At 43.9% G+C, this 25,191-nt stretch overlaps 2 protein-coding genes across 3 annotated transcripts in view; both read right to left on the bottom strand.

Moving 5' to 3' along the window:
* LOC136366440 (large neutral amino acids transporter small subunit 1) overlaps positions 1 to 25,191 on the bottom strand; it is a 268,449-nt gene that overhangs the window by 35,555 nt on the left and 207,703 nt on the right. The window lies entirely within an intron of this gene.
* On the bottom strand, positions 407 to 23,260 carry LOC136366443 (carbonic anhydrase 5B, mitochondrial-like). 2 transcript variants are annotated; one of them, XM_066327501.1, is made up of 7 exons: positions 23,137 to 23,260; positions 13,088 to 13,285; positions 9,199 to 9,317; positions 8,143 to 8,238; positions 7,629 to 7,691; positions 6,267 to 6,422; positions 407 to 4,471 (listed from the first exon to the last, which is right to left on the bottom strand). In XM_066327501.1, the coding sequence occupies exons 1-7, from the start codon at positions 23,258 to 23,260 to the stop codon at positions 4,337 to 4,339; spliced, it is 891 nt and encodes a 296-aa protein (XP_066183598.1). In that variant the 3' UTR covers positions 407 to 4,336. The 2 variants fall into 2 exon arrangements, with proteins under 2 accessions (XP_066183598.1, XP_066183597.1); XM_066327500.1 differs by lacking the exon at positions 23,137 to 23,260 and adding an exon at positions 14,626 to 14,791.

Below are 25,191 nucleotides of genomic sequence, written 5' to 3'. Positions count from 1 at the left end.
AGCACCAGCTGAGTCACAGCTCAAAGCTCAGCTTTACCAAGGTCAGGGACAGGACAGAGGAAGCAGCTCAGCTGACAGGTCCAGTTTAAGGGGCAGTGAAGGAGCTCAGGAAAGATCCTGAAGCCCTGGAATGCTGCTGGAGATGGCCTGTGGCATCTGGCTGGATGTGATCAATCATGAGATCCCCTTCAGCAGCACAGAGAGCTCATTGTGCTTTCATTCCACCACAGCTCAGCAGAGTCTTTCAGAGCTTGGAAGTATCACAGAACATCTGACAGCTGATCAGACCCTGCTCCTAATGAACTGGGCCATTCCCAAAGAAAAATTCTAATTTTTTTTTTTTTTCTTGACAGGAAATCTGATCTTTTTTACTTAAAAAGCTCAATTACACAACAAGATACAGGCATGGGTTTCTCTATTCCTTTATTGTAGTTGCACACTAATGTAACAGTGTAAAATGCAGCAGCTGAAGGGTTCTATACATCAGGGGGAAACTTTGGGGAGGGGCCTGTATCCCAGGAAAACAGAAAACATTCCCTGTTGCAGGTGTTGTCTGCAGACAGTGATTTCAGTCAGTTATGATCAGGCAGGTAACTAACACCCATTAAATACACAATGTCATAAAGGCCACAAAAACGAGATGCACAAAGAAAAAAACAAAACAACCCAAGATGTGCCAGGAAATACAAGTTAAAACATCCCAAATTAAGGCACGAGGGGACCCTTCATCCACAGCAGAATTCCAGTCCTTTAAAACCCTGTGGAGATCAAAGCAAACTCCAATTCTGGAGCTTCTAAAAGCAGGGGAGACTCTCCTGTCATTCCTGACCAGAAAAGGCAACACAAAAATGGTCAGGAACGCCTGAAGAGTGAAAGTTCTGGAATGCAGGAACTGGGATCAAACATTCCAACAGCAGAGGAAGTTGTCCCAACTGTGAAGTCACCCAGGACAAGGTGAGAGCAGCATTTCAGAGAAATCCTGAAAGGCAGCTGGAATCAGAGCAGCACCAACACAGGTCTGCTCCAAACCTTCTCCTCCCTTTGCAGGGAGTTGTCCCAGAATTATTCCTGTGACAGTCTTTAATTCCTGGGACTTGCTGCTCCTGGAATGTCTCCCAGGGCAGAATTTGGTAATAAAGTGACTCTTATGCAAGGAAAATACAAATATGTGCTTTGACCCTTTCGTATTGTGCCATCCAAAAGAGCCCAAAGATTCCTTTTCAACTTAATTGTGCAAAATCATCATAAAAATCAGCTCGTACCCAACAATCAAATCATCTTTCCACACAGAACTGAGAGATTAAGGCACAGGGAATTCTATCCCATCTCTTGTTCCAAACACAATTCTTCTCCTGAAGTTTACATTCACAAGGTCAGTAAAATCATTGTAACAGAAAAGTTATAACTGAAAAAAAACCCCAAACCCAAAAAACCCTCAGTGTGTTCATTTCCAGGTAAATTCCAACAATCTGCCCTGCAGCTGAGCTCCTGCCTGCCTTAAGGAGATGCTAAAACACTACACATAAATGCAGGACTCAAGAAACAGCAAAATAAATGTAAAACCCTGTAAAACTTCTTTTTGCAGCACAGTAAAGTTGTTTTTTTATCTACATTAACCCTGTTTCCAGATATTTGAAGTGATCAGTGCCGAAATTGGAATTTCTTCCTTTTATGTCAGTATAAAATAGGTGTGATTTGATGTAAATATGGACACAGCTTCACTGTGTCACTGGGTAATTCACTATTCTCTAACGAAGCTTCCATGGCAATACTGGAACAAAGTAAATCTCTGTGAGAACTTTAACTCAATCTCTGTGAGAATTTTAACTGGATCATTGGGAAGGGAATATCCCACATTCCCCCCGATGAATGCAGGGTGGTTCAAAAGGGATTTACACATCCAGGAGGAAAATCTGATTGAGTGGAACAAACCATGGAGAACTCAGTGGGTGTGAGGCTGCTGAAGAGTTCCAGAGCAGCTGAAGTTAAACAATTACACCCTGGCAGTTGCCTAAAATAATCTGGATTTGGGGTTTGTTGGGAAAGATGGATCAACTGGTGATTTTTCTCAGTGGATCAGAGAAATCAAAAAAAAATTCAGTGGGAATTACAAAAGCAATTTAAAAACTGAGCAAGAACAAAAGCTTTTTAAAAGATCCATCATAAATGATAAGGAGATTGATGCACCTACAGCCCAGAGCTGCTGAGGCAGCTCTGCTTTTAAATAAAAGGCAACATTCAGATGGCTTTGTATTACAATTTTTCTAATAATGAGTAGAAAATATCTGAGCTGAGCAGAAAATTCTGAGGGTCCTCCTCAGAAAAGTGTCTGCAAGAACAGCACTGAATAAATACCTCAGACTTAATGACTGGATGATAATTATTATATATTCAGGCAAAAAGTAAAAGAATTCTTTTCCTGTTCCCAGAAGTGCAGATATTCCTTCCAGCTTTATTTTGGAATATATCATTCTCCAGCAAAATCATCACTGATGTGGTTTTGCAGCTAAAAATCTGTGTGAGGAATAGCAAAGCCTACAGAGTTCAACTGAGATCATAGAATCAGAAAATCCTGGGATGGTTTGGGTGGGAAAGGACTTTAAAGCTCATCCAGTGCCACCCCTTCCACCATCCCAGGATAATCCCAGCCCCATCCAAAGGGAGATGGCACAACCAGCATGGAAATGTTCCCCCAGGCAGGGAGGGCTTGGGGGAAGTGGTGAAACCAAAGAGCTCCAGTGCCACACTGAATTCCTGACAGGAAAAATATCCCACAGCAGGATAGAAGGAGATCTCCTTCCTTTCACCACCCAGAGTCACTCCAGCTGAAGTGGCCACATTTCAGGGGACAAAGGCACAACTGTGGCACCAGAACAACAGCCTGAGGTAGAGCTATTGAGGAAGGAAAGGCAGGATCTGGGCACTCAACTGATTATCTCAAACCCTTAAAATCATCAGGGTCACACTGAAAAGCGTTAAGGTGCTTTGAAACAGAACACTTGGACTTGAAAAAAAACCCCAAAGTGTCAATTGGAAAGGTCTGGATTTAGCACTGCCAAGCCAGGTCATGGCTTCACTGAATCCCACCAGGAATCAGAGAGAGGGAGGAAAGATTCCTCAAAAGACTCCTCAAACACAACCCTTGGAGATGACACAGGGAGTTCACAGACAGAGCTGCTCCTCATCAGAAACCTGGTGCATGAATTTCATCTGTTACATACAGCAGAACATGAAAGGCCAGAGAGAAAGGTGCTTGAGAGAAAAATGAGGTTTAGTAGGATGTGAGAGGTCAGTGATCCTTGGGAAAGGCTGGCAGCTCACACAGCAGCTCTGCTTGGTCCACAAATCAATTCCAACCCCCACTGGTCCTCGTTACCATAAGGTGCAATAAAAACAAACTGGTCCCCACTGGGCCTGAGGCTGGGTAAGTGTTTTTATAGGAAAATACATCTCAAGGCAAGCCTTGAAGAGAGCACTGGTGCTCTGTGAGTTACTGAAATACAAGCCCTTGCTGTGTTTTATCCACATTGTCCTAGCACAGGTTTCAAGAACTGGTTTGGGTTTTTTCCCCCTAATCCCACAGGGAGGGTCATCAGGTTTATCTAATCTTGCTTTCCTGTGATGTGATCAGTTTCCTGGGATCAACTGGACATTTTCACCTAATTTGCTGCTCTTGCCAGTCTTGAGATAATGGTGTCTCTTCTCCTCCCTTCTCCTGATATGTTATTAACACAGGAAAGCAAAAGCTGCCTAAGCCAAAAAAGTTCTACAGTTGTTAAAAGGTTTTAGAAAAAGTCTTCTGGCTCCTGGTGTAGTTACAGTGGGCATTCTGTGGCACCCACAGCAAACATGGAATGTGCAGCCAACAAAATTGAAAGAGATCCTGGAAGTCATTTTTGTCCTTCTCCTCTTCTCCTCCCAGGAAAAAGGAAGAAGGTAAAATGTCTCTTGAGACAAGCTAGTTCCCTTCCCAGACTTCAAACAATTCCCCAAAAGGACCTGATCAATACCGATATTTTTCCTCCCACTTTCTCCTTCTTAACAATTTTCACCCAGGATTATTAATTCATGCAAGGCACTGAAAAAAACATTTGAAGAAACACAGAACCGTTCAGACAAGGAGCAGGGGACGAGCTCTCCCATCCTTATTTTTAACTACCTCAATAACTCCTTGTCGAGCCTTGCCTCGGAACGAGTCAATTCGTTAAGGGTTAACATTATTCACTTCTTTTAAAAAAACAACTAAAAAAGCTCCTTTAGTGACGGCCAAGGAGTCCTGGCAATGACAGGGCACGGAGGAAAAATCAAAAGAGGGCTGCTGAGGGTGAAGGGGCAGCTACGGGCTGAGCTGGGGGCGGAAGGACGAGCGCACCGTGCGGTTCATCAGCGGCTGCAGCGGGCGGAAGTTGTCCACCATCCTCCTCTCCTCCTCCCCGTCCGACGTGAACAGCAGCGTCCGAAAGGCCTCCAGCTGGGGAACCACAAAGGGCCACTCTGGTCACTGCCCAGGAACCCCCCACTCTGGGAATCCATGGCCAAAGACAAGAGTTTGCGCTTGGGAAGTGAAATCGAAGGTAGCGCTGTGTTTGTGTATCGAGGGAAACACAAAGGGCTGCTCCAGTCACTGCCCAGGAATTCCCCAGTTTGGGAATCCAGGGCAAAAAATAGGAGATTGTTGTTGGAATGTAAAATTGAAATTAGTGCTGTGTTTGTGTATCGAGGGAAACACAAAGGGCTGCCCCAGTCACAGCCCAGGAATCCCCCAGTTTGGGAATCCATGGCAAAAGACAAGAATTTGTTCTTGGAATGTAAAATTGAAGGTAGTGTTATGTTTGTGTCTTGAGGGAAACACAAATGGCTGCTCCAGTCACAGCCCAGGAATCCCCCAGTTTGGGAATCCATGGCAAAAGACAAAGAGTTAATTCTTGGAGAGGAAAGTGAAATCGAAGGTAGTGTGCTAGGTTTGTGTACTGAAGGAAACACAAAGGGCTGCTCCAGTCACTGCCCAGGAATCCCCCAGTTTGGGAATCCAGAGCAAAAGACAAGAATTTGTTCTTGGAATGTAAAATTGAAGGTAGTGTTATGTTTGTGTATTGAGGGAAACACAAATGGCTGCTCCAGTCACTGCCCAGGAATCCCCCAGTTTGGGAATCCATGGCAAAAGACAAAGAGTTAATTCTTGGAGAGGAAAGTGAAATCGAAGGTAGTGTGCTAGGTTTGTGTACTGAAGGAAACACAAATGGCTGCTCCAGTCACTGCCCAGGAATTCCCCAGTTTGGGAATCCAGAGCAAAAGACAAGAATTTGTTCTTGGAATGTAAAATTGAAGGTAGTGTTATGTTTGTGTATTGAGGGAAACACAAATGGCTGCTCCAGTCACTGCCCAGGAATCCCCCAGTTTGGGAATCCAGGGCAAAAGACAGGAGTTAATTCTTGGAGAAGAATGTAAAATTGAAGGTGGCACTATGTTTGTGTATTTGGGGGACCCACAGCCCTTTCAGCACCCACATATTTGTCAGCTGCTGGTAAAAGTTGTCCCATTATCCACACCAGCATGGAAAAATTATCAACCATCTGCAATCTTTAAGGAAATTAAATCCCAAATGTGGCACAGCTAAAAGAGCTATTTCCACTCAAATGCTTCATCCAACCTCCTTTCACAGCCTCCCTGGCACCCAGGAAAGAGGGAACCCCAACAATTCCCATGTTATTCTTTCACTGGTTTATAACTGGGATTAAAATAAAGCAGGAGCAGATCAGCTTTTAATGCTCACAAGGCCATTCCAGTGGTTAGTCACTGCTTTGAGAGTAAAGAGGCAAGAAAGAAAGAAAAAAAAAGAGAAAATTTTCAGTTTAAAAGAATGCCACACTGTGCCTGCAGTTCTCTGGTAACAATCTCCATCTCACAAATCCTCCCTTTCCTTTCCCTTCCCTGCATCACGCTAAGGAGAACAAAATTATAAAAATTCCAGTAAGTTCTTAAAAGCCTCCAAGTTTTCAAGGGGCAGCTTCCAGAATTGTGTATCACAGATCAAGATAAAACTCTGGAGAATAGATGGAAAAGTGGAGTAAATCTGGAAAAACATCTTGGAGAGGTCTCAGGTCTTTCAGTATTAGTGGCTGTTAACACCAGGATTCCTCCCCAAATCCTGGGTTCAAACAGCCACAGATCTCTGAGAAAACACAGAGGAATTTCTGGTAATCAACTGGTTCTGAGCATCTCTGTGGCAGCAAGAGGTGTGACCTGAAAGGAAAGCTGAGATTTACCTGATCCTCATCCACCTCGATGGGCTTCTTCTTGATGATCCACGTGACTGACTCCGTGAGGGGAGGAGTGGTCAGGGAGCCAGCGTAGGTCCAGTAATCAGGGCAGGAAGGGATCAGACAGGAGGGGTCAAAGTCATCAAACTCGATCACAGTGTCCTAAACAGCAGGAAAAAAAACATCTGTAAGGATCGTCTTCTGAGAAAAAAAAAACGACAGAAAGTTGAAAAAGATCCTGAGGTTAAAAACTGTGTTATGTGTGTGTGCGTATTTTGTATAAAATATTTTGTATAAAATTGGGGTTGAGGTGTAAGGGGAAACTTCTGAGCAGCCAAAATTGAAATATTTCTGTCCCCACCAGCCATTAGGAATTCAGTGCAGGAGAAACAAGGAGTGAGAAGGATCAACAGCTCAAGGCCAGGAAAAAGAGGGAATAAGTGGTGGAATAAATTCAGATAGCTGTGCCAGATCCTTGAAAGACTGCAAAACAAATTTTTACCTTTCACCACGTGATTTTAGACAGCAGAGAGAGGACTGAAGTTTAATATAAATCAAATATTCCCATCTCCAGAATGTGCAATCCCACAAGTGGGATATCAGACAGAATGCAGGAGCTTCAAACCCCAGGATTTCCCCCACAAACACTGCTCCAGGGGGATTTCCAGGATATACTGGGGGATCTTGGCTTAGCTCCTTTCAAATGCACATGCTGTAAATTATTACACTGTCACAACAGATGTACAGTCAGATCTGGGGAGGTTTTCTGGCACTGAACTGATCTGTTTGGTGTTTATCTGGCAGAGTTGTCACTGCTCTGATAGAAAAACTTGTTTCATTTGGGTTTTAAAAACTCCTTCCTGTGAGAAGCAGTGGCACAGCGACTTCAGCTGGATGTGAGTAGAAGTTGAAGAGGTCAGATGTGATTTTTTACATGTACTTTCAGAAGAAATGGGCACGGGAAGGAGGAACTGCTTCTGTCAGAGACTCAGCACTCCCTCTCCTGGCAGGAGTCCGCCAGGAACGATCCCATTCCCCCGGCAGAAAGTTCAGTGTTTATAAAAAAAGCAAATAATCTCCTCAAAGATCAGACAAAAATCAAAAAGCCTTAATCCCACAATAAATAAACCCCCACTTCAAGCACCTCCTTTTAAGGGAAAACAATCTCAAGGGCAAGATTTCTTCAAGAGGTTTGGAAAGCTTCAAGTATCCAATTCCTCCAGAAAAATCAGCTTCCCTCCCCACTTCCAAGGTGTCAATAAGCCCCCCCAGTAAAATTTAAGGAAGAAAGCTTTTCTCAGTGCTTCGTGGTGCTCCAAGTGTCCTTTCTGCTGGGTGACAATGGGTGGGACACCTCAGAGCACTGACCTTGTGTCTGACTGCTGGCAGGGCATCCACCAGGGTCTGCAGCCCTTCGTGCCGTGCTCCCAGCTGCAGGGACAAAGAGGGGTTGGAGAATCAATAAGCTGATCAATAACCAATCAGTTCTACTCATCAGCCTCAGTATTTTTTTTTTTTATAACGACAATCACAGAATATTTAGGGTTGGAAGGGAGCTCTGGAGATCATCCAGCCCCAGGCAGGGGAATCTGGAGGGACACATCCAGGTGGGTTTGGAATGTCTCCAGACAGGGAGATTCCACGTCTTCCCAGGGCAGCTGTTGCACCCTCAACATAAAATTCTTCATATTGAGGTGAAACTTTTTAGTTTCTGGCCATTCCTCCTCATCCTATCACTGGCACTATCCTCTGACACCCCTTGGAAACATCTACCTGGATTGATAGGGTCCCCTCTCAGCCTTCCCTTAACTGCCCTAAATTGGCTTTAACAGAATTCAAATAGAAAGACACCATTTGAGACGGTCCCACAGAACAGAATTACCTTTAAGAACACTCCAATAACAGCCAGGCCATTCCCTTCCATCACAGCTTCCTCAAAACTCGGGTACTCCACAGCATTCCAGTGCACCAAATGCAGCTGAAAGAGGGATGAGGGAGAAGTGAAGCCCTGCCCAGAGCACAGACACCACACCTAATCTCTGATCCTGGCTGCGTTTGCTCCTGGGCAGGGGGAGGCCCTGCAGAAACCTCAGACACCACAGAAACAAGGGACAGAGTGCTCCTGGTAAATTATGGTCCTCCCCTTCCCTTTTTTATCTTTTGCTTTAAGCAATAGTAAAGACCCACGGAATTTCCCATCTCTAAAAGGGATTTGGTCTGTGGGAGTGCTGGTCTAAGGCACAAAGCTCAGTTTTCCACCCCTTTCCTCTCTTCCCAGGAGGAGCAGAGCACCCTGTCCTCCTGAGGAACATCCTCCTGCACATAACAGTCTGCCTCTGCACTGCTGACAGCCAGGACATTGGGGGGTTTGTGTGATAAATAAATACCCAAGCTCAAAAACTTAATCATCCTGTTAATGAGGATCTTGCCAAGCTGGGAGCACCACCATGAACACACCAACAGGAGAGAAACTCTCCTTAAAAATAACCCATCAGCACTTGACAAATTCTTCTCCTTTGGCAAAGAGCTGTGGTCAAAGCTGTCACAATTTCACATTTTCACTGACTTCATCCTCTTTACTGACCTTTTCTTCCTTAGTAGTTACTTAAGCATCCAAGTTTTGCTATTTTTGTAACTGTTCAAGAGTTGAAAACAGAAAAGGAAGTGAGGGTTTTTTTAAGAATACTTAGTATAAGATTTGTTTCTCTGAAAGATTTAGTAACAATAAACAAAGTGATGTTTAACTTTCAGTAATGGGCCTAACGTCCAGTTTTCAGACTGTTCCTCTCCAGAAAACACAGTGAAGATAAATTTTTATAGAATAAAAGAGCAGATGAGCTGCAGCCCTTCCAAACAAACTGCAATTCCTCAGTTTGGGAGTTTTCACACAGACACACCTGAGACAAGTATTTGCAATGTTCAGGATTTCATCTCATACCTCTGCTGGGTAAAATTTACTGTCAACTGTGTGCTCTGAGCCCCAGTCGTTGATTGCTCCCCAATGGAAGTGGAACTGCTTTAGCCTGTACTGGTTTTCCAAGGGGCCTCCAACGATGGCTAGAGAACAAAACAAGACACACATGTTAATAAATATGATTTAGAACTGGCCAGACAAGTAAATCCTCAGAAAAAAAAAAAAATTGCCCAGGAAAAAGTATCAGGTGGAGCAACCCAAGGAGTTGCCCTATCTACACTTTGCCATGATGGAATTATTCAAGCAAACACATTCCTGGTTTTCCCTGCAACAAACTGGAGATGAGCTGAAGTCTCCTCATCCATCTCCCCTCAAGGGAATGTTTTCCCAGGTGACACCAAGTTTGGTACAGTGACAGAGATGAGTTTCACGTTCTCTCTGTCAGAGCAGGAGTGTCAGGACTGGTGACCAGGTGACACAGCAGTGACACATCTATTAAATGTATTCAGTGATATCCCCACAAGGAGATGTGAAAAATATGGACATTTCTCACGACAAGGCCTCAAAAAGCAAATATTGCCAGACAAATCAGTGCACTGAGTCAAACATTCAAGTCTCCTGCAAGCTACAAAATCCCAAACATCTTATTCTGCTTCAGCACAGCTTCCAGACTGCACAAGCAAAGGTCAGCCAGAAATAAGTTTTGTTGTGCCTACAAACTGATCATGAAGGATTTAAACGTCCAGTCTGCCACTGGGCAAGTTTCTGAAAGATTCAATGCCCTTTTCATCAGTGAGTGAAGGCAGAACTTCAGCCTGTTCTGATTTCAGGCAGCCTCCCATCCTTCTGCAGACACATGGATGAAGAAGTCCATGCCCAGCTTTCTGCTTCCACTCACTCCCTGGACCAAAACCATCCTGCAAAGTCATCTTGCTAATTATGATATCAGAGCATCTGGTAAATGAGAAAACCTAATTACTTCCCAAGGGCTAATAACACTTATGGAATCAGGGAATCCTTTAGGTTGGAAAAGAGCTTTTCCAAGTGTTCATCCAGCACTAAACCAGCAGCATCTGCTGATTTTTTATTGAACTGTAGGACATGGGGAAGTTTTACAGCAAGCCTTGGTATAAAGCACCTAATCCCAACACTGCTTTTGGAAATAAGTTAATCACTTCCATGCTAAGGAGAAAACAATGAGAGGCATTAAGAGATTTTCTGGTATTATTTTTTTTCCTGAAAGCCAGCCAGCAGGTTTGAAATCCTAACCACACAGGCCTGTCTGCTATAAAGGAATAAATTCAAACGAGCTGTGCAAAGTGACACTGAATTAATTTCATCCCCTGCTGAGCTGCTGAGCTCTGGGCATCAATGGAATACTGACCATCACTGGAAAAACACAATGCCTCATCCCTGGAGTGTCTAAGCCAAGTTTGGAAGGGGTTTGGAGCACCCTGGGATAAAGCCTCTCAGAAGTGAAGTTTCTGTGCTTCACATACTCACAGTCCAGTCCTGAGTATGTGATGATGCAAACCCACAAGTGACTACAGATTTGTGTTAATAACCTCACCCACTCGAGTATTTGCCTCAGCAGTAACTTTAGGCACAGACACACATACAGAGGGACCCCAAGTTCCTGTAGTGGCCACCAGAAAGTGACAGGAAACAAAGAGGAGCTCCAGTCCCTTTACAGAAGCATTTCTTCTCAAATTACACTCCTGACAATTTCCAAACAAAACAGAAGTTTAAGGGGCTCTAACAAGAACCACATCAGGTGTTTCTTGCAGCCCTGGCTCTGTTTCAGCCTCGTTTCTGATGGCACCACACCCAGACAAGACCACAAGCTGTACATACCTTCCCCTCACCCTCTTCTTCCTCCTGCTCTACCTTCAGCTTTAGCCCAAGTCTTGCAAACCCCATCTCAGGATTTCAGGCATTTTTGTCTATCCTGGGTGTCTTTCTCATCTTCTCTTTCAACTGTGGTGCTTTTGTTTGCTCCCAAGCTTTCTTCTCTGGATTTCTATGATTGTTAGGCAGAAGCTGGCAGTGAGAAAAACCAGAAACAGCAAGAGTAAAGAGAGAAAGGTGGAGGAGAGAGGCAGGCACCTGAAAACTGGGGGTTACACAGCAGCACCTCACTATCTGCTGCTTCTCTGTCATTTTGGAGCCCTGTCACTAATTGTTTGATGCCATCCTACCCCTCATGGACCTGAATTCATTTGAGGAAGATGAGGATGATGAAAAGGCAGCAAATGCTCACAGGGAAAGATTTACCTCAAGGAAAGTCTTACAGACAAAGCAGGTAAGATCTTCCAGAGGTGAGCACCAGGTCAAAGGCCTGATGATTCCAGCCTTGCCTTTATGCCACAAAAACTGCTCCTGTGCGATTAAATATTGCATATTTCTGAATCCCTTACAGGTAATTCCCCTTTGTCACATCAATTCTTGAAGAAAAAAATCCAACTTTGTTATCCACAAAACAATTTCCAGGATCTTATCCTCACCAGAGAGTGGGGTGTGGCTTATAAAACAAAAGGCTGTTCAGTGAAAAGCAAAGCCAATCTAAAGTTAGTAAAATCACTGATGAGGTAACAAATGAATATCTGTCTCCTAACCCAGCCTCACTGAAAAAACAACATTTCGTGTTGGAGAAACAGAGAAGGGCAGGGCTCAGCTTCTTCAGGATATCAGTGCTTATATGAGCAAAGGAAAGGATATTCCCTCTTGGAAGTGCATTATTCCCTCTTGGAAGTGGATTATTCCCTCTTGGAAGTGGATTATTCCAAGTGAACAGCTAGAAACAAGAAAAACCAAACGAGCCCCAAACACCCACAAGCTCCCTGCATTCCACCACCACTTGTTTTTGCTGCACTGTTTTATCAGCCTCTTCCCAAACATCAGCCAGAAATCTCGGTGTTGTGAAGGCAAAGCGTTTGTTTGTGTGCTGGAGGCTCCCTCCCCGAGGGCATTGCTAAATCCCTCAGGAAGCTGCAGAGGCTGTCATGGTGAGCAGCCACTTAAAACATAAATGACTCCAGTCCAACAGGTTCGAACTTGCTCAGGGTCTTTCAGTTTTTCCCTGCAGGACAAACTGGGCAATCATGTGCTTCACAACAGCCCTGACCAATTGCTACCACCCTGATGAAATATCTTCATATTCTGCAATATCCCTTGGTAAAGGCAGCTTTTAGAAGGAACAGTGGACAGAAAATCTGGGATTTGAGAGGAATATCTCAATTTTAAGTCAGTTTTTTTTTTTTTTTTTTACTCTGCTGAGCGTTTAAAAAGGTTGAGCTGCTCAGGTCAGAGGTTTATTCACATGAAATTGCTGGAGTGCATGGTTGGATTTTTCCATGCACTCCTGCTTCCCCTAAAACAACAGGGACACACACACCTCCTCCTGAGGGCAGAGCTCAGTGTAATTTCATTTCCTAAAACCCCACAGAGATAAGCGTGTGTGCTCTCCAATTGCAACTCATTTGGCTGCTGATTATTTCAAGTGCATTAAATATCTCTATTAACACCACAAAAGATAAGTGGCAGATTACTTCAATAAAGAGCAGGTTTCAAATTGAGTAGGTACACATACAAATGACTGAAGATTGACTCACGTGGGCAAAGTTTATTACAAAACCTACAAAGACAGGGCACTGAGGCTTGTGAAAGGAGTTTCAACACACAGCAGGGGATTTGTGCACAATGCCCACGGTAATAAAAACACTGTCAATGTGAAGTCTGCGCAGAATTTCTTCATCATAATTCCCACCTCTGTAAACCCAGTATTTTTTTACCATACATTAGCTTTCAACATCAGATCTTACACCCCACAAATACTTCTCCTCTCTCAGCATAAACGAGACATGAAACAGATCTATCTCTTCTTTTCCCCGAGTTGTTTTTTTTTTTTGCTTACTTGATCTATCAGCAGAATCATCAAACTCCACCAGGAAGGAGTAGCCATTGTTCCAGATGTGAAGACAGGTGCTGGGGTCGTAGCTGATTTTCAGAGGCTTCAGGAAGGGATCATAAACGCTGTCCCTCCACTGGATGTTGATGGGAGACTGGCGGGTGCCTCCGGGGATTGTCAGCGGGCTCTGCCACAGCGGATGCACTGCAAGATAAGGAGAGTCAATCTCTGGTGCAGGACACGGAATTTTCTTGGCAAGGGATGGTGCTGTGTCACCAAAGGCTAATTCGAGTCAGCTGGTGCCCAGGAAAGCAAAAAGAAAAATAAAACATTCCAGTTGCATGACTCAAAGCCAAACAGGGAAGCGCAGTAGTTTGACTTAAGAGTCGTGTCAGTCAGCAGCCTTCTGCCTTTGCAGAACGCTCTGCAAAGAAATCGGCCCCTCATCTCCCAGAAAAGGAGAATGTTTTCCTATCACTGCCAGATGTTAAGGTGGCTTTATTTTACAGCTTTCTTTACACACCAGCACCATCAGCTGAGCTGGGAGCGCTCCAGACACCGGATAATTCCCACTGGGAAGCAAAACATTCTCTAGAAGGCAACACAAGCACAGGGTTCAGAGCGGGGTTCAGAGCTCCAGCAGCAGCCACACCAACCCTGACTGCGGTAAATGTAATGGATAAAATCGTCTATCAAAGATTTGGTCTATTTAAAAGCTACTCCAGGGCATCTCTGAGATTCCAAGACCTGTGGTGCAAGCCGTGAAACCACAACATTTGCAACAGAAATGACACAGCGACACTGACCAAAAGCGGGACAGGTACACGAATGGTTTCCACAGGACTGGTTTCTACAGGACTTTATTCTGCTTAAAGTCACAATTGCCGCCTGGGTGGGCCTGTGACCCACACCCAGCTTTTAATGCCCTGTCCCTCCTTTTAATGTCCCTGTCCCTGAACCCCAAACCGTGACGCTTCCAGCATCATTACACAGGCTGCCTAACCAGACACCACTGCTCAGGGTCTTTTACACGAGTCATTAAAACGAAATTAAACCTTCAAACCGCTCACACGAAGGGTGGCCGAACAAATCCTCCCCCTTCCCTCACCCAGGTTTCCCTCAGCGAGGCGAAAAACTTTAGGGCTCTGCATAAAGTCACCTCAGGCAAAGGGCGGCGCCAAACGTGCCCTATATTTAAAACACACTGCCTATATTTAAGACATTCCCTCTATTTAAAAGACATTCCCTCTATTTAAAGCACATTGCCTATATTTAAAGCACATTGCCTATATTTAAGACACATTTCCTATATTTAAGACGCATTCCCTATATTTAAGACACATTTCCTATATTTAAGACATTTCCTACATATAAGACATTCCCTATATTTAACAGACATTCCCTATGTTTCAGACACATCCTCTCTATTTCAGACACATTCCTACATTTCAGACACCCCCTATTTTTCAGAGCCCGCCGAGGACAAAGGTGTTCCAGCGGAGGACAAAGGCGGGCAGCGGCCTCAGGGGGCTGAGGGCACTCACGGGCGTCTCGCAGGCGGTACGAGCAGCAGGCACCGAGGCTGCACCGGCGGCTGCCCCGCTGCGAGGAGGAGGAGGCGGATGAAGATGAAAGGACGGCGGCCACCCAAGCTCGACGGAGAAGCGGCAACATCGCAGCGGAGCTGATCGCGGAGCCGCCGCCCAGCCGCGGGCCGGCCCCGGGCGCCTCTTCCGGCACGGCCTCGGCGCCATGGCTCCGGGGGCGGTGCGCCCCGCCCGGGCCGCCGCCGCTCGGCCTCAGGGTGGCCTGAGGGCTGCTGAGGGCAGGGAGTGCCTCTGGAAGGCCGCAGACTTCAGCACAGGGTTTGGGGGCTGCACAGGAGGGTCTTGGAGCTGTGCGCTTGAGTAACGGAGCCTGGCACAGAGCCCGTGAGGACACTGCCTGTGACTTCAGCCCTTTGACTTCTTCGACGCTAAGAGAAGAATTACAAATCGCAAAGATGTGAAAACAGTAGTTTAGTTTAGTTTAGTTTAGTTTAGTTTAGTGCTAACTAACAATAGTTTAGTTTAGTTTAGTATGAAAACTGACGTAGTTTTGAGTTTTTAAAGTGTATGTACATGGGGGACAAGATGGAAGACTTGGAGGAGCCCAGGAGGACACTGCCTTTAACTTCAGCCCTTTGACTTCTCCGATGTTGAGAGAAGAATTATAAACCACGAAGATGTGAAAACAGTAGTTTAGTTTAGTTTAGATTAGTTTAGTTTAGTTTAGTTTAGTGTAGGATGAAAAATTATGTAGTTTTGAGTTTTTAGCATGTGTGGACATGGGGGACAAGATGGAAGACTTGGAGGAGCCCAGGAGGACACTGCCTTTAACTTCAGCCCTTTGACTTCTCCAACGCTGAGAGAAGAATTATAAACCTCAAAGATGTGAAAACAGTAGTTTAGTTTAGCTTAGTTTAGTTTAGTTTAGTTTAGTGTAGGATGAAAACTGACGTAGTTTTGAGTTTTTTGAGTGTATGTACATGGGGGATGAGATGGAAGACTTGGAGGAGCCCAGGAGGACACTGCCTTTGACTTCAGCCCTTTGACTTCTCTGACATTGAGAGAAGAATTACAAACCACAAAGATGTGAAAATAGTAGTTTAGTTTAGTTTAGTTTAGTTTAGTTTAGTTTAGTTTAGTTTAGTTTAGTGTAGGATGAAAACTGACGTAGTTTTGAGTTTTTAGAATGTATGTACATGGGGGACCAGATGGAAGACTTGGAGGAGCCCAGGAGGACAGTGCCTTTAACTTCAGCCCTTTGACTTCTCCGACATTCAGAGAAGAATTACAAACCACAAAGATGTGAAAACAGTAGTTTAGTTTAGTTTAGTTTAGTTTAGTGCTAACTAACAATAGTTTAGTTTAGTTTAGTATGAAAACTGACGTAGTTTTGAGTTTTTAAAGTGTATGTACATGGGGGACAAGATGGAAACTTGGAGGAGCCCAGGAGGACACTGCCTTTAACTTCAGCCCTTTGACTTCTCCGATGTTGAGAGAAGAATTACAAACCACGAAGATGTGAAAACAGTAGTTTAGTTTAGTTTAGATTAGTTTAGTTTAGTTTAGTTTAGTGTAGGATGAAAAATTATATAGTTTTGAGTTTTTAGCATGTGTGGACATGGGGGACAAGATGGAAGACTTGGAGGAGCCCAGGAGGACACTGCCTTTAACTTCAGCCCTTTGACTTCTCCAACGCTGAGAGAAGAATTATAAACCACAAAGATGTGAAAACAGTAGTTTTAGTTTAGTTTAGTTTAGTTTAGGATGAAAACTTAGGTAGTTTTGAGTTTTTAGAGTGTATGTAATGGGGGACAAGATGGAAGACTTGGAGGAGCCCAGGAGGACACTGCCTTTAACTTCAGCCCTTTGACTTCTCCGACATTCAGAGAAGAATTACAAACCACAAAGATGTGAAAACAGTAGTTTAGTTTAGATTAGTTTAGTTTAGTTTAGTTTAGTATGAAAACTGACGTAGTTTTGAGTTTTTAGAGTGTATGTACATGGGGGACAAGATGGAAACTTGGAGGAGCCCAGGAGGGACAGTGCCTTTGACTTCAGCCCTTTGACTTCTCCGACATTCAGAGAAGAATTATAAACCACGAAGATGTGAAAACAGTAGTTTAGTTTAGTTTAGTTTAGTGTAGGATGAAAACTGACGTAGTTTTGAGTTTTTAGCATGTGTGGACATGGGGGACAAGATGGAAGAGTTGGAAGAGCCCAGGAGGACACTGCCTTTAACTTCAGCCTTTTGACTTCTCCGACGTTGAGAGAAGAATTACAAACCGCAAAGATGTGAAAACAGTAGTTTAGTTTAGTTTAGTTTAGTTTAGTTTAGTTTAGTGTAGGATGAAAAATGACATAGTTTTGATTTTTTAGAGTGTATGTACATGGGGGACAAGATGGAAGAGTTGGGGTGCTGCCCTTGGTTCTTCATTCTCCCCTGGCCTCCATCCTCTGGTGACGGTGGCACAAAGTAGTTTAAGGAGATTGGGTCGGAGTAGAGTTGACCCTTTTAGTAGTATAGGTGATAGGTATGTGGTTTTCTGTATAAAAAGGATGTGACATCCCACTGCAGGAGGAGTCACCTCGTGTCCCAGCTGTGTTCAGATCTCGGCTGGGCACGGAGAACATTGTAGGATATGAAATAATTAACAACACGGGAAATGGAGAAAACAAGACCTTGAAGACTCCGCTTCTTTCTTGCGACCTGGCTCAAGGTTTTCAGAGGCAAAAACTCTTAACCAGCTTAATCTCAGACACAGAAAGACAAACCTGAGATCCATGTCCCTGTCAAACACGTGTCCCTTCACCTCAAAAACGAGGACATCCCCTCAGAAGTATCACCTCACCCAAAAGAAGTGTCCTCTCATGCCAAAATTTATAAAGGCATGTTATAAAGTTGGCTTGTCTCAAGATGTGTGCTATATGGTTAATAACGTCGTGGTCAGGATGTGAGGTTTTATTTCTGCTGTTAGTAAAGAAAATGAGGCATAGTGGTAGTAGTTGATATAGTAACTGCTTAAAGTGTCTGTTTGGCTGGGATAACACCCAGTGGACATGTAAAGGAGACCCTGCTATTGATATAATATGCTTAAAACTCTCTGTTGGACCAAAATAACACCCAATAAACGTGTAAAGAAAACCCTGCTATTGAGACACCAACTATCAGCATCTCCCATCTGAAGAAAGTGTGGACCCAGGCCTGAGCTGGAGGTGATGATGAAGACACGGCCTAGAAACACAAGTGCCTTAAAAAGGCAGACCCAAAGAGGGACCATGTTAAACAGCTCCTGGAATATGGAAACTAGTTTGTGGAAAAATATGAATATTCAACAGATTGATCCAATAGAAAGGGTATTTAAAGAATGTCTCTGATATAGCAGGGTGCCGTACTTTGCTTTTGTTCTATCTCCTAATTGTCTTATTTTCTATTAAACCTATTGCTTAAAACTTACATAGAAAGTGAACCTTGTTTTTCCCACTCCAAAGCGTTTCTCCTCATATTACGTTTTCCCTCACATCAAGAGAGTATTTGTTTCCTCACACCAAAAGTGATTCCTTCGCATTGAGTGCATCCCCTCACGCCAAAGGAGCATTGCCTCGCCCCAAAAAGCATCCTCCTCACACCAAAATAGTATTTATTCCCTAACACCAAAGTATTTCTCCTCACACCAAGTGCATCCTCTAATGCCAGAACAGTATTTATTCCCTCACACCAAAAAATGCAAAGGTGGGTGGCCCTGGCACAGAGGAGTCCCCTCTCCAAGTCACATTTGGAAAAGTTATGAAAAATTAATATTATGTTTATTTTCTTGGCTGTCACAAAGGCAGGAGGCCAAAATAGTCCCACCTTGGATGGTGACAGGGTCAGCTCAGCTGAATTCAGTATTCACCTGACACTGCCTGCAGCAGAGACATCCCAATGAGACTGGTTAAAACCTTCACCACTCCTTCTGTTCCAGCTGCCAATAAGGAGCACACAGCACAAAATAAAACGTGAATAAAAAGAAACGCCTGTAAAAAGCTGAAAGTGTCAATGAAGGCACAGAGACAAAGCAAGAGTTCTAATTTTTGCCAGTTCTCTTGGGCAGCCAGGAGCAGAACACCACCCTCAGCTCCTGACCTTCATCTTGCTTAGTTACTCTCATAAAATAAAAAAAATTCCCAGAAGATAAATGCAGATTTTTCAAAATTATCTCGCTAGGATGAGTACTTTTGAAATGTCACGTTCACCCTGACGTAACACTGAGAATGTTTGACTGATATAAAGGCAGGGCCAGACACTCAACCAGCGTCAACCAAGAAGTGTTTGCCCTGTTTGACCAACATTGTGTAAGAAGTTTCCATTGCATTTACAGTATAACGTGTTTCAAGTACTCCTGAGTTGAGTAAGAGCAGGTTGAAATCTGGCAAATGATTTGCTTTGAGTGGCTGCATGATCACAGACAGATCATCAGGAGATGTACAAAGAGCTTTGTGATGTCGGGATGTTAAACTGGGTTTAAATTCCATTTTACTTCCTCCCTGCAGAGGCTTTGTTATATGGCAGGATTCAATGGCAAGCAAAATTAAATTTCTGTTTGACTCCCAACATCTTTTAGGATGGCTCATTTACTCTTCTCAACAGAATGCTTCCTGTGGCTTAAAAAGATGGATAATCAATTAATCAATGAAATTGAAAAGACCCACTGCCCATAAACATCATGATTAAGCCAGGCTTAATCCCAGTTTAACAGCCTATTGATCACGGTTAGGAAATTCTTTAGCACAGTGTCTTGCTGAAGCTACTGATGGACACCAGGCAGCTCCTGGTCATCAGGACAGACCAGAAGGGCTTTGAGGGGTTTTTATTCAGCATAAACAGGAGAATACCAGGGGTTATTCTCATCTACCAACAAATCACTGTCATCCCTCCACCATTCTCTCTCCATTCGTGTCCTCTAAATACAACTGAGAACCTCGGACAGCTTAGAAATGACATCTCCACCTGGTTCTTTAATTATAGAAAATCACAGAAAACAAGAAAATTACAACCTTCCCTTTTCTGTATTTCAAAGCTGCTGAAAGAAAAAGCCTCCAACGCCACGGCTTTACATTGTGCCATTGACACAACCCAACTTCATGCAGCTTTTTGGTGGTTTGACCTCACAAGGTTTTGGAAAGTGTGAAGTTTTTTCACAGAGCGAGGCATTTCTTGTGGGCTGAACAGCCCAACAAAAAGGAAGTTTATGGCATATTCTTGGAAATGATGAGGTACAGAACTAAAGAGAAATAACTTAGACCTGCAACACTTTTTTTTCCCCTTCTGAATCACTCGCAGAATCTCCATCCAATTTTTTATGTGCACACGCTACTTCTACCTGAGCATGAAGTCCAGTAAAACTCTAGCATTTAATTAAAAAAAAAAAAATCCTTCAAAGAAACCCCTTCAAAACAGGAGCTCAGTGGCAGGGAGATGCTTTGGAATCTGCAGTCAAAAAGACAAAACTCCCTGTGCAAATAGAAAGCCTAAGCCTTAAACATTCTTCCCAGCACTTAACCAACACAGCCAAAACCTTCTTTTCCAGACCATTCCAGAAAGTGAGTTTTCCCTTGGCCATGCCCCAGCTCGGGACGGTGATTCATGCAAGAGAGACACAGCTCTCATGCAGCAAGAGCTGGAGAGAGCAGCAGCAGCGGCCAGGATCACAATATCCCTGTTGTTTGTCCCAAATTGTCACATTTCTGGGCCATCTGGGAGGTTCCAGCTGGGCTCTCTCTTGCTCCTGAACCCAGAGTTGTTTCCACAACCAGAAAGGGAAGAGCCCGAGGGATGAGCTCAAGGGATGCACAATCTGTATGGGAAGAGGAATAGAAACCTCACCTTCGAGTTTTTCAAATGACCAAAGTTAATTTTTAAAAAAAGGTGAGAATTAGAAGTAAGTGTGCAGTTTGCAGCCTTTGCTCACTGAGGAAGGGCCTGGGCTGGTGTTGCCTTTGTCACACACCCGCCTCTGGGACATCAGATTAGTGAAACTGAATTTTGCCATGCAAAAAGCTAGACCGAGGTGTGAATCACCTGCGAAAAGGGATGTGCCACAAACAGACCTAATCTGTCCCTGATTTATTTGATTTTTCTAAAACTCCCCATCAGACACAGTGAGGCTCCATTTAATTTTATAGTGTTTGGAGGCTTCTTACATTTGCCCTGTGGTTTTTTCCCCCACTTTACCCAGAGATATAGAGCCATCCAAATAGTCCGAATATTTGGAATAATTTTCTATAATTAATTGCAGTTTTGAAGCAGCTCTTAAACAGTCCTTCTAGGATTGATGCAAGCATCAAAAAGCTTCAGGGTGCGAATCAAGATCCAGATGAAAATGAAGGTTTTAATCTTTGAAAAGAAAAAAATAGCTGTTGAATCAAGTGCTTTGATTTCTTTACACACGAGACCAACCAGGGCAGACAGGGTGGTGGGAAGAGCTGAGAAACCCCACCCAGGGGAAGGAAATAAAGCCCTGTTTGCCATAGCAACACATTCTGAATGAGAAAATAAAATACACGTTGTTGAAACTCAGTACAAAAAAAAAAAAATTTAAAGGAGCACAGCTCTGCTTCAGCCGCTGGGACTCAATGTTGCAGAGGAAATCCAAGACAGGTTGATTTCCTTTTAGTCTGCGTCAAGATTTTGGAGGATAACGCTGCTGCTTGGCTCAGAACCATCGTGACAAGGTGCTGAAAGTTCTGCTGAATTGATGTCAGATGGGGGCTGTGATTTAGGCCGGTTTATTGATAAACAGCCCAGAGGTTTTTATCAAACAGATGGAGCTGACAGGGCGCTCCCGGCTCCACGGGGGAGCAGCAGCGGATTGGGAAATGCGGAGTTTTCCTCTGCCTCCGCAGTGTTTGGCAGAGATAGGAGCCTGGCTGAGGAGGCAGTGGCTGAGCCCAGATAAGGGGGAGGTAATTCCAGCTGGCGAGGTAAAGCAAACAGAGGCTTTATCTTCTCCCACATTAAAAAAAAAAAAAAAAAAAAAAAAAAAAAAATCGCTGAAATTATGCATGCAGGCTGAGGAACTCAGTATGGAAAAGGCTTGGAAGAGAAGTCCTGGACAATGTGGGGAGGCACTGCAGTTGTGTGTGCTGGCCTGGAGATGGCACACCTGGATTGTGTGGTTCTGCAGGACTTGTACAGTTCTTTGGGAAAAAAAAAAACAAAACCCTAAACTTGAAGGATTTCTGTTTTTCTTGTAACTACTTCTATAAGGGCAAAAACGAAAAAGCCATTCAGGCCTGCTCTGGTAAGAATTATTAAATCAGGCTTAAAAATCCCCATGGAGAACATTTCCAGCAATTATTCTCAAAAATTAATGTCTGAAACCTCCATGTGTCATTACAAGATACCTCAGAGCCTGGCACAGACACTCCCTGGTCCTCCACACCACCAGGAATCGTGATGCCACAATTCTCCCCAATGTTTCTACAGTGAAGTGCAGGAAAAACCCTTTGTCTTTGCAGGAGGATCCAAAAGCTCCAGAAATTGTCAACCTTGGAGTTGTTGAAGCCTGGTGTAACTGTGGGGTAACCCCCAGGCTGCCTCACTCAGAGCTCCTGTCCGCTCCCTGCTTGCCAAAACCAGCCATTCCAAAGACAGGGTTTCCCCAATCTGTTTGTTTTGGCATTTCCTGCACGAATGGCACAGAGAAGAGAAAGGCTGAAGGAAGAAACAATATCTGTCTTAAACTGAAAAGAGGAATGTGAGTAAAAATAGGGGCCAAACTGGTTTGATCTCTCTTGGAATGGGATCCCCTCTTACCCTGGGTAACCATGAAATGTTCAAGGAAAACCCTGGCTCCGTTCTTTGGGAGAAGATACTACGCTGAATAAATTTACAGAGGGAAAAAATAAGAAACAAAAGGGTTTTCTCGCTATAAAAAATTACTCTTTGCTATTCTCCAGCTGACATTATCTGCACAGCAGAAAGTAGATATAATCTCTGGCTGGCCTCATCTTATCTGGAAGTAAGTTAATCAGTATTTTAAATAACTAAATTTTGAACATCCTCCAGGAGTATCTTGAACCTCGAAGTGATTTATTGGAGGTCTGTACAGCATATTTGGAGGGTTTGTGGCTTGTTCTAGGCCTCATTTTCCAAATCAGACATTGCAGTGGCTATGAAATTCAGAATCAATTTGTGCTGAAATCGTGTTTTGAATTATGCTCATGAACAGTTTTCATTGAAAGCAGCCGAGCCTCCCAAGTAACGATTGTTTTTTTGTCACAGGTTGGAATTACCAAAATCCCGGTGCCACTGAATAAGGAACAAGATGTGGAGCCCTGAAATTCCACAAAATATTTTCATTTCTTTCATTCTACCCACTCTTTTTTCCTTCAATCTTCCAGCCACATGCCCAAATCCCCCTTTTTAATTCACCGCCAAACCAGAACAACACTCAACCACAGCAGCTCTCTTCCCACCTCAGCATCTCCCGTTTCCCAGGGATTTTTGGAGGAGATGAAGTGACTTACAGGCAGCTTTCCTGGTGTTTTTCCTGGAGCAGGCAGCCAGGCTGCAGGGCTGAGCTGGCACAGCCCGGAGGGTTTTCAGCTGCTTGGAGAGACGTCCCAGGGCTGTCACCTTCAGCCCGTTCATCGCTGCCACCTCCAAACCTTCACTGCCACCTCCAAACCTTCGCTGCTCTCCCTCCTCAGAGCCTCCCGCAGCCTAACAACCCACCAAAATCAAATAAAAAATAAAATCACATGGATGTAGAGCTCCAGCGGGGTCACCAGGCTTCTTTTCAAATAATTCGGAGAGCACCCTTTGCTGGTTAAAAGGTGGAGCCAACCCAGGAGTTAATTTTCAACTTGTCCATGTGCTCTCTTCTTCATTGGCTCTCCATTCTCTCCAGAGGCTGGCTGGTTGATGATTATTCCACATGTGCTTCCCAGAGGGTTGTTTTTTTTTTTTTTCCACCCCTCATCTGGCTCTGAGAACACCGAAGGGTTGCAGAAAACTCCTCTTTGGTATGCAAGGAGAAGGTTCTTATCGCTCCTGGGTGCTGTACACGCTGTGAATTTGAGTGGTTGTATATCTGAATACTGATAACCAAGAGGGGCTGCCAGGAGCAAAATGCCCCGAGCTGGGGCTCAGACTGAGGAATTCCCAAAATCCAGCAGCTATGCAAGGCTGGGCCCAGGAAAGGAAACATTTTAGCTTGGAGCATTTGCTGCAGCAGCATCGCAGCCTCCAGGTGAGGAACTGCAGAACGAGGGCGGCCAAATTTTGTCACAAAAACGTCCCCTAATTTTGTAGGTTAAAAATCATAACCTAAGGACCCATAATTACTCCTCTGCTCACACTCGGGCCCAGCTGAAATTTTTGTTTGGGAGAGGACGAAGGGAGATGTTTTCCAGACCCATATTTCTCAGAGATGAAAGCAAGAATTTTACTCTTTTGCTGTTTCCAGGGGCACTTCCAGTACCTTTGCTCCCTTATGTGAAAATCCTCTCTGGAAATCCCACACTTGAGTTTTCTTTGGGAACGTTTGCTCTGCCTAAGACTGGAACAAAATCCACATCAATGGCACAAACATATCCAAGTCAGAGCTGCAGGTTTTCAGGCCAAGCAGAGAAACAGAGGAGAGGAATTATTCCTATGAAAATTTCCCCATATTTCAGATTATTGCCAGCCAGATGGGAATGAAGATGGGGAGTCATTGGAGATGGAATTATTCTGTCCAAGGACAGGGAGTCAAGGATAACGCAGCACAGCAGTGCCTGAACCAAAGGGTCCCCTGGCATCCCTCTTTCATTCCCCTGGCATCAAAGTATTTAAACAACCCATGTGATTCTTTTTCTCCATTAAATTCATAAATAGGTGTACTTTGAAAAACTCCAGAATGCATAAATGACAGAGCAAGGAGTGATAATGACAAGAGTATTAACTAACTCTGCCATTAAACCTGCTCTTTTCTTAATTCGTAAATTACCTGTGAAATATTTTTCAACGGTTTTGATTTGTGTTCTGTTGGGTGTTTTTTTTTAATTTACTTATTTTTAACAAACTGGTGGTTTGAATTAGGAATTTCTTGGTGATATTCTCATGAAACATCTGCCTGTCTGCCATCTCTTTGTCACGCAGGGTGCCAGGGCAGGGCTCAGGCTCAGGAGATCCTCTTTGGTAGCCTAAATTCCAACCCCTCCTGTTCAGCAGAGTCTTCCTTACTGCTTGTCATTTGTTCTCTGCCTCTAAGCTCTGCCCAAAGAACTGCAACATCAACTGTTCTTCATAATTGGGTAATTTGGGTGAGAAGTGTGACTGTACACAGTGAAAATGGGCTTGTTTTTCTTCGCAGAAATGAAACAAGTAAAAATTTAGAATTTTCTTGCTGGCTTTTGCTGCCAGTGCCCTCAGACTGAGCAGAGAGGATCTATAATTGTTTGGGTTGGTTTTTTTTTTTTTTTTTTTTTTTTAAATGGAGCACTGCCAGTACTTATTTGTTTTTATATTACATTAATTATAATAGGTATTTTTTTATATTGCATATTAATTGTGTTACTTGCAGAGGGGAAATCACCTCC

Source organism: Sylvia atricapilla, chromosome 12, assembly GCF_009819655.1.
Source record: "Sylvia atricapilla isolate bSylAtr1 chromosome 12, bSylAtr1.pri, whole genome shotgun sequence".
NCBI lineage: Eukaryota > Metazoa > Chordata > Aves > Passeriformes > Sylviidae > Sylvia > Sylvia atricapilla.
The sequence above is the reverse complement of the archived record's forward strand: the minus strand, read 5'-3'. Positions and strand labels throughout refer to the sequence as shown.

What these genes read in the sequence shown, in the direction of transcription:
- LOC136366443 (XM_066327500.1), bottom strand. Translation starts at nt 14,755, where the DNA reads ATGTTGCCGCTTCTCCGTCGAGCTTGGGTGGCCGCCGTCCTTTCATCT. An exon ending in TGATTCTGCTGATAGATCAA is followed by an intron (nt 9,318 to 13,087) that starts GTAAGCAAAAAA and finishes TTTGTTCTCTAG; the next exon opens with CCATCGTTGGAGGCCCCTTG. An exon ending in TGCCAGCAGTCAGACACAAG is followed by an intron (nt 6,423 to 7,628) that starts GTCAGTGCTCTG and finishes CCTGCTGTTTAG; the next exon opens with GACACTGTGATCGAGTTTGA.